General features: G+C 38.1%; 1 protein-coding gene across 2 annotated transcripts in view; it reads right to left on the bottom strand.

Moving 5' to 3' along the window:
* Positions 1-3,780: 3,780 nt before the first annotated feature.
* ZMAT2 (zinc finger matrin-type 2) overlaps positions 3,781-12,833 on the bottom strand; it is a 33,530-nt gene continuing 24,477 nt past the window's right edge. Inside the window, exon 7 of one of the 2 annotated variants that reach the window (XM_021701794.2) lies at positions 3,781-3,910. In XM_021701794.2, the coding sequence (XP_021557469.1) occupies positions 3,850-3,910 (61 nt within the window). In that variant the 3' untranslated portion in view covers positions 3,781-3,849. The remainder of the gene's footprint in view (positions 3,911-12,833) is intronic. The other variant, XM_021701792.1, reaches the window with a different exon arrangement.

Below are 12,833 nucleotides of genomic sequence, written 5' to 3'. Positions count from 1 at the left end.
AAAGGCTTTCCTCATTCCTTACATTCATATAATGTATCACCAGTATGAATTCTCTGGTTTGAAAAAAGAACTCAATCAGATCTAAAGACCTTCCCACATTCTTTATATTCCTATGATTTATCACCTGTATGAATCCTCTCCTTGGATAAATTGTCCAAACACAGTGAAGACTTTATTTCATTTCTCCTATTCATTAAAAAAAATCTCACCAGTATGAATTCTCTAATATTTAGTAAAGACTGAATTAGGTCTAAACATCATGCCACATTTGTACATTCACCAGGTTTCTCGTCAGTGTAAATTCTTGATGTTAAGTAACTTGTCCAGACACAGTAAAGGCTTTCCTACATTACTAATATTCATAAAGCTTATCTGCAATATGAATTTCTAGTTTGCAAAAAGAACTCAGCTCTAAAGACCTTCTTACATTCCTTATATTCACAGAATTTCTCACCAGTATGAATTTTCTGGTGGTGACTAAATTATCCACACAGATAATGATGTTCTCAAATTCTTAACATTTATAAAATTTCTCACTATATGAATTCTCTATATTGGTAAGGACTGAATTAAATTTAAATGTCTTCTCACATTCCTTGCTTTCACTGTGTTTTCCACCACTATGAGTTTTCTTATGTTGAGTATATTGATATACATTACTGAAGGTCATTCCACATTCTTTATGGTTATACCATTTTTAGAGAAAATTTTTAGTTTTGAAAAAGGTTAGATTATTATATTACCTTTGCAGATGTTACTAGTTAAACCCTTAATAATAACACTGTAAGCATATGAATTATTTTTTTTGCATATGAATTACTTTTTAAAAATTTATTTATTTGAGAGAGAGAGAATGAGAGAGAGCACGTGAGAGGGGGGAGGGTCAGAGGGAGAAGAAGACTCCCTGCTGAGCAGGGAGCCCGATGCGGGACTCGATCCAGGGACTCCAGGATCATGACCTGAGCTGAAGGCAGTCGCCCAACCAAATGAGCCACCCAGGCGCCCATGAATTACTTTTAAAATGTCTGTAAGTTGTCATTGTCATAGATTATAATTTTGGTAAAATATTCCTTTTGTGTTACCTGACACTTCTCAAGCATGCTTTCACATTTTCAGTCATTTCTGAAAATAGAGGACTTAAGGTCAACTGTATTACTTCTTAATCTGATTCCTTAATGCTGGATCACATATTTTGTGCACCCTCTCCAGAATTCTGGGTTCAAATGTTGTGGCAAATAGAAGAAGCTTCAGAAGTAGATTGGTATGCTTCTAATGGCATTCTCAGCAGAAATAATTTTACTGGGTGCCTGGGTGGCTCAGTCAATTCAGTGTCTGCCTTTGGCTCAGGTCATGATCCCAGGGTCCTGGGATCAAGCCCTGTATCAGGCTCCCTGCTCAGTGGGGAGTTTGCTTCTCCCTCTCCCTCCACCCCTCCCCACCTTGTACATGCTCTCTTGCATGTGTGTGCTCTCTTAAATAAATAAATAAAATCTTTTTAAAAAAGAAATAATTTTACTAGTAAGGTCTTTTTTGTGCAGCTTACTAGTCAAACCCTTCCATAACATTGCAAGCACATAATTTCCTCTATGAATATGCTCCCAATTAAAAATAAACTAAAAGATAAAACCATATAATGCATAAAAGCATTTGTATTAATTTTCCAGGGCTACTGTAACAAATTACCACAAACTTGATTGCTTTAAACAACAGAAATTAATTATCTCACAGTTCTAGAGGACAGATTGTGATATTAAGGTGTCAGCAATGTTTCATTTTCTCCGAAGGCTCTAAGGGAGAATCTATACTTACCTCTTCCAGCTCCTGGTGGCTGTCAGCATTCCTTGTGGCTGTATCTGCTCCAGTCTCTCCCTTGACCTTTATATGGCTCTCTCCTCTTCTCTGTTTTTTCTTCTGTCTTATAAGGACATTTGCTATTGAATTTCGAGTCCACCTATGTAATCTAGGATAGTCTAAGGTGATTAATTTAATTACATCTGCAGAGTCTTTTTTCAAAATAAGGTAACATTCAGAGGGCACAGGTATTAGGACATGGACATATCTTTTGAGGGGCCAATGTTCAACCCACTACAGTATTCAGTAAAGTTAAATACATAATTCTGATTAAAAATAAGTCTTAGGAAAATTTATTTTCTTTGAAAAATTATATATTAGAAACTACAGCATAAATTACATTTGCTATAGAAATTTCATATGCATTATCTTTAAGATTGGAATATCATAAGATTGGATGAGCTCACCCACAATGGCAAAAGAAATCTGCTTTTCTCAGTCTATCAATTCAAATGTTAACCTCATTCAGAAACCCCCCTCACAGACATACTAGAATAATGTTTAACCAAATATGTGGGCACTCCATGGCCTAGTCAAATTGACACAAAAAATTAACCTTCATAGTATGTCTTTGTTCTTAGGAAATAGATACATAAAGTATTGCAGTATGAAGTATGATGTCTTCAACTGACTGTAAAATGGCTTAACATTTGTAAAATTCATGTAACATTATAAAAATCATTTAATGTTTTACCTTTCTATTTCTCTCTCTATATATCACATATGTATACATATCAAATACACATAACCAAATATAGACATAGATATATAGATATCTCCATATACAGAGAGAGATAATGTAGTGTTAACAATTAGTAAATGTAAGTGAAGGATATATGAATGTTCATTGTCTGATTCTTACAAGTTTTCTATAGATTTGAAGTTTTCAAAGTTGAAAAAATACTAAGAATCTATTTTATTTTCCCAAGTACTACCACCATGTCCAAAGTCATTATAACCTCTCATTGGGATTACTGAAATCGCCTCTTGTATCTTTCTGCTTTTACCCTTTCCTCCCTGCATTATATTTTCAACATGGCAGCCAGGCTGACTTTAGCTATATCACTCCTGTTCTGAAAAGAGAAATCCTAGGTTCCCATTTCACTCAGAATACAAGGCAAAGCCTTACTGTAACAAAGTCCAAATTGTCTGGTTCTCCCATTACCATCCTGACCTCATTTCCGACTGCACTACTGATCATCCTTTCTCTGCTCAAACCACATCAATCTTTGTGCTATTCCTTGAACAAACCAAAAACCTATCTTCCTTATGAGTTTTGCTCTAGATTTTCCCCCCGCCTAGAATGTTTTCTTCCCAAAAAACTATTTGGCCAACTCCTTCAGTGTGTATGTAGTGATCAATCACATGGATTCTACTCAGCTTTGGAGGTGCCAAGCCTGATAACAGACTGCTGTCATTCTTGCTCACATCCTTAAGTATCTGATTTTTCTTCTTCAAGTGGCAGGGTGAATTGTCAGACGTTACTTAATGAAATATCTTTTTAAAAGATTTTATTTATTTATTTATTTATTTATTTATTTGAGAGAGACAGAAGCAGAGACAGAGAGAATGAGTCCAAGCAGGAGGAGCAGAGGGGAGGGACAAGCAGACTCCACACTGAGCATGGTGGAGTCAGAAGGAGGGCCCAATCCCACAACCCCGAGATCAGACCTGAGCCGAAACCAAGAGTCAGATGCTCAACTGAGCCACCCAGGCACCCCACTTCATGAAATCTTGAAGGTTACATCTATTACCTGAAATAATTACCATATCAATAGCAGAAGAAGATAAAGAACCCAATCATGTTATATACTTACAACAAATCATTGTAGATCTAAAGACATTTTACAAAGATGACTTTAAAAAACTTTTGTCTATCAGAAGAAGAGGAATGAAAGAGGTTTTTGCATCTCAAGTTCCTCATTTTAGATTTCTGTTAAAGATAGACTTTGCTTGTGTTGCTTCTTTTCCATCATATCTTCAAATTCATGGAAGATTCTAATTCCAATTGACTGTATTGCAGCAATTGCAATAGCCACTCTGTGGTAAGCAAATTTTCCTGGGAGAATTGGAGAAAACATTTGCTTTAGTGTTTGGGTTTTTGCTTTAAGAAAATAAAACCATATACAATTGATATGGGTTTCATCTCTAGCATTTCCATTTAATTCCTTCTTAGATTTTCTATGTCTCTGCTTACATTATCAATCTCTTCTTGTGTGTTTTCCACCTTTTTCATTAGGGCCCTTAATATATTAATGCTAATTATTTTAAATTCTACCTATTGTAATTCCAGTATCTCTGTCATATCTGAATTTGGTTCTAACGTTTGCTCTGTCTCTTCAGTCTGTATCTTTATTTCTTTTAATGTACCTTGTAAATTTTTCTGAAACCTGAACATATTGTATCAAGTAAAAGGAAATGAAGTAAATAGGCCTTTTGTGTCAATTTTTATTTTCTTGCCAGGGGTTATGTTTTTACACCTAGCTGTAGGTGTCAGAGGTTAAAATTTCCTCTAATGTGCTTGGTTTTGTCTCCCCTGCTGTCTTTGGATTTCCTTTGATACTCCTTCTTAAATAAGGTCTGAGTCATGCACTTCTTTTAGTTGCAATTTTCTGTTACACAGGAGCCCTATTGATGTGGTGGTATGTTGTGGGGAGAGGGGAAGTATTCTATAATCCTATGACCACATCTCAGTCTTTAGTGAGCCTGTGCATGGGCTGTGACCTATACCTGAGCTTTTCTGCTTTCCCCCCACTTTTTTCTAGTTTTATTGAGATATAGTTGACATACAACATTGTTTAAAGTGTACAATGTGATGATTTTATATATGTATATATTGCAAAATGTTTACCACAATAAGGTTAGCTAAAGTATCCTTTATCTTACATAATGACCACTTTATGGTTGTTGTTGTTGTTATGGTGAGAACATTAAAGCTATACTCTGATAACAACTTTCAAATATATAATACAGTATTTTTGACTATAGTCATCATGCTATACTTTAGATCCCCAGAACTTATGTACCTTATAACTGAATTTATGCTCTTTGACCAGCATTTCTCCTTTTCTTCACCCCTCAGCCCCTGGCAAGCACTATTCCACTCATTTCTACAAGTTTGATGCTTTTAGATTCCACACGTAGAAGAGATTGTACAGCATTTGTCTTTCACTATCTGACTTATTTCTCTCAGAAGAATAATGCTCTCAGGTTCTGTCCATGTTTTTGCATATGGTGGGATTTCCTGTTTTTATGGTGCACACACACACACACACATACATACATATATGTATTAAATATGTGTGTATATATGTATATATGTATGTGTATACATATATATGTATAATGTGTGTGTGTGTATATATATATATATATATATATATACTCATCCACTGATGGACACTTAGGTTGACTTAGGTTATTTCCATGTCTTGGCTATTGTGAATAATACTGCAATGAACATGGGAGTGAAAATATCTTTTTGAAATAGTGACTTCATCTTGCTCAGAAATATACCCCAATGTGGGATTGCTGGATTATATGGTAGTTCTATTTTTAATTTTTTGAGCAAACTCCATACTGTTTCAGTAGTGGCTGAACAAATTTTCATTCCTACCAACAGTGACAGAGTTCCCATTTCTCCGCATCGTTGCTGGCATTTATTATATCTTGTATGTACATGCTTTGTTTGTTTTCTGGATAATAGCTATTCTAACAGGTTTAAGATGATACCTCATTTGTGGTTTTGATTTGCATTTCCCTGGTTATTAGTGATGTCAAGCAAGTTTTCATGTACATGTTGGCTATTTGCATATCTTCTTTGGAGAAATATCTCTTCAAATCATCTGCCCATTTTATTTTTATTTTTTTAAGATTTTATTTATTTATTTGAGAGAGAGAGAACATGAGTGGGGGGGAGGGGCAGTGGGCGGGGCAGAGGTAGAATGAGAAGCAGACTCCCTGCTGAAAAGGGAGCCTTATGTGGCTTGATCCCAGGACCTCAGGATACGACCTGAGCCGAAGGCAGATGCTCAACCGACTGAGTCACCCAGGCGCCCCTCATCTGCCCATTTTACACTGTTTTTGTCATTTTTTACTTGTATGAGTTATTCATGTATTTTGGATATTAACTCCTTATCAGACATAAAGTTTACAAGTATTTTCTCCCATTCTGTAGAATGCCTTACTGGTTTTCTTTTTGAATGTTTCTTTTGCCGTGCGAAAGATTTTATTTTGTTATAGTCCCTCTTGTTGATTTTTGCTCTTGTTGCTTGTGCTTTTGGTGTCATATCCAAAAAATCATTGCCAAAACCAATGTCAAGGAGCTTTCCCCTATGTTTTCTTGTTGTTTTATGGTTTCATGTCTCACATTTCAGTCCTTAATCCACTTTTCAGTTAATATTTGTGAGTAGTGTAAGATAGGGGTCAAATTTTATACTTTTACATTTGGATATCACGTTTCCCAGCACTATTTATTGAAGAGACTATCCTTTCCCCATTGGTTGTTCTGTTTAAAAAATTTTAAATCCAGTATAGTTGATGTACAGTGTTATATTAGTTTCAGGTATACAATATAGGTATTTCACAATTCTACACATTACTTAGTGCTCATTATGGTAAGCATACTCTTAATCCCCTTCACCTATTTCACCCATCCCCAACCTCCCCTCTGGTAACCATCAGTGTGTTCTCTATAGGTAAGAGTCTTTTTTGTTTGTTTGTCTTTTTCCCCCTTTGTTCATTTATTTTGTTTTGTTTTTTTTTAACTCAAGTATGAGTGAAATCGCATGGTATTTGTCTTTCTCTGCCTGACTTATATCATCTAGCATTATACTCTCTAGATTCATCCATGTTGTTGCTAATGACAAGATTTCATTCTTTTTATGGCTTAGTAATATTCCATTGTATGTATATACCACATTTTCTTTATCCATTCATTTATCAGTGAACATTTGGTAAGCTTCTATAATTTGGCTATTGTAATAGTGTTGCTATAAACATAGGAGTGCCTGTATCTTTTCAAATTAGAGGGTTTTTTTCCTTTGGGTAAATACCCAGTCGTGTAATTACTGAATCATAGGGTAGCTCTATTTTTAATTTTTTGAGGAACCTCCATACTGTTTTCCCTAGTGACTGCACATGTTTGCATTCCCACCAACAGTGCATGAGGGTTCCTTCTTCTCCACATCCTTGCCAACACTTACTCTTTCTTGTGTTTTTTATTTTAGCCATTCTGACAGGTGTGAGGTAAAAACTCATTGTGGTTTTGATTTGCATTTCCCTGACAATGAGTGATGCTGCACATCTTTTCATGCATCTGTGGTGCACCTGTACATCTCCTTTGGAGAAATGTCTGCTCATGTCTTCTGCCCATTTTTAAATTAGATCATTCATTTTTGGGGTGTTGAGTTTGATAAGTTCTTTATATATTTTGGATACTAACCCTTTATCAGATATGTTATTTGCAAATATCTTCTCCATTTCATAGATTGCCTTTTAGTTTTTTGACTATTTCCTTCACTGTGCAGAAACTTTTTATCTTGATGAAGTCCCAATAGTATTTTTGCTTTTGTTTCCCTTGCCTCCAGAGACATATCTAGAAAGCAGTTGTTATAGCCATGTTAAAGAGGTTACTGCCAGTGTTCTCCTCTAGGATTTTTACAGTTTCAGGTCTCACATTTGGTCTTAATCCATTTTGAATTTATTTTTTGTGTAAGGTGTAAGAAAGTGGTCAAATTTCATTCTTCTGCATGTTGCTGCCCAGTTTTCCCCACACCATTTGTTGAAGAGATTGTCTTTCTATCATTGGATATTCTTTCCTGCTTTGTTGAAGATTAATTGACCATATATAGTTGTGGGTTCATTTCTGGGTTTTCTACTCTGTTCTATTGATCTATCTGTTTATTTTTGTGCCAGGATCCTACTGTCTTGATCACTGAAGCTTTGTAATATAACTTGAATCTGGAATTGTGACACCAGCAGCTTTGCTTTTCTTTTTCAAGGTCGCTTTGGCTATCTCAGGACTTTTGTGATTCCATACAAATTTTAGGATTGTTTGTTCCAGCTCTGCGAAGAGTGCTGCTAGCATTTTGATAGGGATTGCATTAGATGTGTAGATTGCTTTGGGTAGTATGGACATTTTAACAATATTCATTCTTCCAACCCATGAGCAGGGAATGTCTTTCCATTTGTTTGTGTCCTCTTCAGTTTCTTTCATCAGTGTTTTATAGTTTTCAGATTACAGGTCTTTCAGCTCTTTGGTTCAACAACACAAAAACCAACAAGTGTTGGTGAGGATATGGAGAAAGGGGAACCCTCTTGCATTGTTGGTGGGAATGCAAACTGGTGCAGTTACTGTGGAAGACAGTACGGAGGTTCCTCAAAAAGTTAAAAATTGAACTATCCTATGATCTAGCAATTGCACCACTAGATATTTACCCAAAGAATTAACAAGTATTAATTCAAAACGATACATACACCCCTATTTTTATAGCAGCATTATCTACAATAACCAAACTACAGAAACAGCGCAAGTGTCCATCGACTGATGAATGGATTTTTTTCATAAAAGTCATAAAAAAGAATGAAATCTTCCCATTTGCAGTGACATGGATGGAGCTAGAGAATATTAATGCTAAGGGAAATAAGCCAGTCAGAGAAAAACAAATACCATGATTTCTCTCATATGAGGAATTTAAGAAACACAACAAACAAGCAAAGTGGAATAAAAGAGAGAGGCAAACCATGAAACAGACTCTTAACTCAAGAAAACAAACTGATAGTTACCAGAGGGGAGGTGGGTGGGGGGGATAGATTAACTGGGTGATGGAAATTAAAGAGTACACTTGCTGTGATGAGCACTGGGAGTTGTATGGAAGTGCTGAATCACTATATTGTACACCTAAAACTAATATAACATGGTATGTTAACTAATTGGAATTCAAATAAAAACTTAAAAAAAGGGGTGCCTGGTTGGCTCAGTTGGTTAAGTGTCCGCCTTTGGCTCAGGTCATGATCCTGGAGTCCATGGATCGAGCCCCGCATCCCGCATCAGGCTCTCTGCTCAGCAGGGAGTCTGCTTCTCCCTCTGCCCCTCACCCCACTCGTGTATTCTCTCTCTCTCTCTCAAATAAATAAATAAAATCTTTTTAAAAAGCTTAAAAAAATAAGAGAGGACAGAACCTGAAATCACATAAAATGCTCAACCAAAACTACAGAAGGCAGAGAAGGGAGGCAAGATGGCAGCACAGTAGGGGACCTCATTTTATCTGGTCCCTCAAATTTAGCTGGATATCTATGAAACCATTCTGAACATACATGAATTCAGCCTGAGATGTAAGAAAATATATCTGGAACTCTACAAGCAGAAAAACAACTGCTTTTTGCAGGTAGGAGGTACAGAATCATGAATCTATGGAGAAATATCGGAAGATAAACGGAGGGAGGAGGCAGCCTGCATAAGCCAGCTACTGGAAAGTGATGTAAGATGGCAGCACAAGATCAGAACCCTTAGAAATCTGCTTTAGTGAGAAACATCCCTTTCTGAAAGGGGCAAGAGGGATGAAAAGAGCAGAATTCTAGGTGGGTCACTGTGATCTCAGGATCCCAGGAGACACACAAAGAACGGGGGTGCCTGATCCAACAGAGTGCCCAAGCAGTGAAGCAGGGAAACTGGCTATGGTCAGTGAGCCCCAAAGGGACTCTCAGCTCCAGTGGCCATAAACCATGAACGGGGCAGGTAGGGAGACACTCTTTGCCTGAAAAGGACTGGAATGTGCGGACTGTTTAAAATCCCCTGGGAGAGAGGAAACAGCTGCACCCACATTGAGCAACAACTCTCAGGGTGGCAGTGGCCCCAGAAAGGACAGTAGGAGGGCACTCCGCCATGACCTGGGAGCAGCAGAGTAGACTGCGCCCGTGAGCCCACAACCACTTGCAGCTGCAAAGACAGAAAGTTACGTGTGGCTCTTGGGCCCCAGGAAATCCCCCCAGGGAGAACAGCAGTGGGGGCAAACCTCGAGAGTCTTCAGGTTTGGTGCACACAGAAATGGAGATGGTTTGACCTGGAGGGTTTATTGAAGAAGGTGGACCATCATCTTGTGGCTCTGGGCCAGATATCATGGCACAGCCATTTTTGCCCTGACCCTCTGAAGAAGCGTGGAAAGCCACCAGGGAACAAAAGCTACACAGACGACCAGCTCACCTTGAGCCCATCCCCCTGACAAGGGGTGGGGTAACTCCGTCCAGGCCTGAAAACAGAACAGCAGGCCCCTCCCCCAGAAGACAGACTGGAAGAACAGGTGAATGACAAACTTCTAGATCCCACAGGAGTATAAAACTCCAGCGCCAGGGGAAAATAATATATTGAGCTTCAGGTGTTTCCTCATGACTCGTTTTTCCTTCAGTCTAAAATTTACATTTCTTTTTTTTTTAACCTTTTTCCCATTTCAACTAGATGCTTTTTTTAAAAGATTTTATTTATTTATTTGTCAGAGAGAGAGAGTACAAGCAGGGGGAGTGGCAGGCATAAGGAGAAGCAGGCTCCCCTCTGAGGAAGGAGCCCAATATGGGACTCGATCCCAGGACCCTGGGATCATGACCCGATCAGAAGGCAGATGCTTAACCAACTGAGCCACCCAGGCATCCCTCAACTAGATTCTTATTTTACCAATTTATGTTTTTAAGTCGCTTTTTAACCTTTTTTTTTTCAATCTACATTTTATAGATTTATGCCTCATTCTAGTCCTTTTTTCACTCTATTCAATGTTATATTATAAACTTTGTTTTCTTTTCAATTTTGGGATGTAGTGTCTTCTAACACACAGACCAAAATTCAATCAGGAACAAGTAGATCACCCTACTTTGTCCACCCTGTGAGATTACACTCCCCGCCCTTTTCTATTGTTGTGTTCATTTTAACTTTGCTTGCTTTTCTGTGGTAGCTTCCAACCACTTTGGATTTTTTCCTAGGGTGCATTTTGCCTGGGTTGTGGTTGATATTTTAGACTCTATTCATTTGCTCACCCATCCTTCCATGGGCAGAATGACTAGAAGGAGGAACTCACAACAAAGAACCAGAGGCAATGTTCTCGGCCACAGAATATAAGCAAGATGTCAGAGATAGAATTCAGGATAGCAGTTATAAAGTTAATAGCTAGGCTTGAAAAAAGCATAAATGAGGGGCGCCTGGGTGGCGCAGTTGGTTAAGCGCCTGCCTTCGGCTCGGGTCATGATCCCAGGGTCCTGGGATTGAGCCCTGAGTCGGGCTTCCTGCTCAGCAGAGAGCCTGCTTCTCCCTCTCCCTCTGCCTTCCGCTCTGCGTATCTGTGCTCTCTCTCTCTATGTGTCTGTCAAATAAATAAATAAAATCTTCAAAAAAAAAAAAAAGCATAAATGACAATACAGAATCTCTATGGGAAGAAATGAGATCTAATCAGGCCGAACTTAAAAATGCTAGGAATGAGATGCAGTCTAAATTGGATGCTCTAACAGCTAGGGTCAATGAGGCAGAAGAGAGAATAAGTGCTCTAGAGCACAAGCTAATGCAAAGGAAGGCAATTTAGGAAAAGAGAGAAAAACAACTAATAGCCCATGAAGAAAGGCTTCAAGAATTTAATGATGCATTGAAAAGAACCAATGTCAGAATCATCAGGATCCAAGAGGGTGGAAAGAGACAGAGGGCTAGAAGGTGTATTTGAGCAAATCATGAGACCTTCCCTAATCTGGGGAAGGAAACAAGCATTCATGTCCAAGAGGCAGAGAGGACCCCTCCCAAAATCAATAAAAACAGATCAACACCCTGACATATAATAGTGAAGCTTGCAAATCTTAGAGCCAAAGAAGCTATCCTGAGAGCAGCTAGGGAGAGGAGATTCCTTACATATGGAGGGAGGAACATCAGAATAACATCAGACCTATCCACAGAAACATGGCAGGCCAGAAAGGGCTGGCAAGATATATGCAAGGTACTAAATGAGAAGAACATCCAGCCAAGAACACTTTATCCAGCAAGGCTGTCATTGAGAAAAGAAGGAGAGATAATATGCAAGGTACTAAATGAGAAGAACATCCAGCCAAGAACACTTTATCCAGCAAGGCTGTCATTGAGAAAAGAAGGAGAGATAAAGAGTTTCCAGGACAGACAGAAACTGAAAGAATATGTGACCACCAAGCCAGCCCTACAAGAAATATTAAGGAGGATACTGTAAGCAAAGAGAGAACCCAACAGTCACATAGACTGGAAAGTAACAGAGACAATCTACAGAAACAGGGACTTTGTAGGCAATACAATGGCACTAAATTCCTATCTTTCAATAGTTACTCTGAATGTAAATGGAATGAATGCTCCAATCAAAAGACACGGGGTATCAAATTAGATAAAAAAGCAGGACCCATCCATATGCTGTCTACAAGAGACTCATTTTGAACCTAAAGATACCTCCAGATTGAAGGTGAGGGGATGAAGAACAATTTATCATGCTAGTGGACCTCAAAAGAAAGATGGGGTCGCAATCCTCATATTAGACAAACTAGATTTTAAACCAAAGACTGTCGTAAGAGATGTAGAGGAGCACTATATCATACTCAAAGGGTCTATCCAACAAGATCTAACAATTGTAAATATCTATGCCCCCAATGTGGGAACAGCCAATTATATAAACCAATTAATATCCAAAGTAAAGAAACATACTGATAATACATAAATAGCAGGGGACTTCAACACCCTACTCACAGCAATGGAGAGATCATCTAAGCAGAAGATCAACAAAGAAATGAGGGCTTTGAATGACACAATGGACCAGATGGACTTCACAGATATTATACAGAACATCCCATCCTAAAACAACAGAATACTCATTCTTCTCAAGTGCACATGAAACTTTCTCTAGAATAGATCACACACCTGGTCACAAATCAGGCCTCAACTGATACCGAAAGACTGAGATCATTCCCTGCATATTTTCAGACCACAATGTTTGAAA

This window comes from Neomonachus schauinslandi, chromosome 7, assembly GCF_002201575.2.
Source record: "Neomonachus schauinslandi chromosome 7, ASM220157v2, whole genome shotgun sequence".
NCBI lineage: Eukaryota > Metazoa > Chordata > Mammalia > Carnivora > Phocidae > Neomonachus > Neomonachus schauinslandi.
This window is presented reverse-complemented; position numbering and strand designations above follow the sequence as displayed.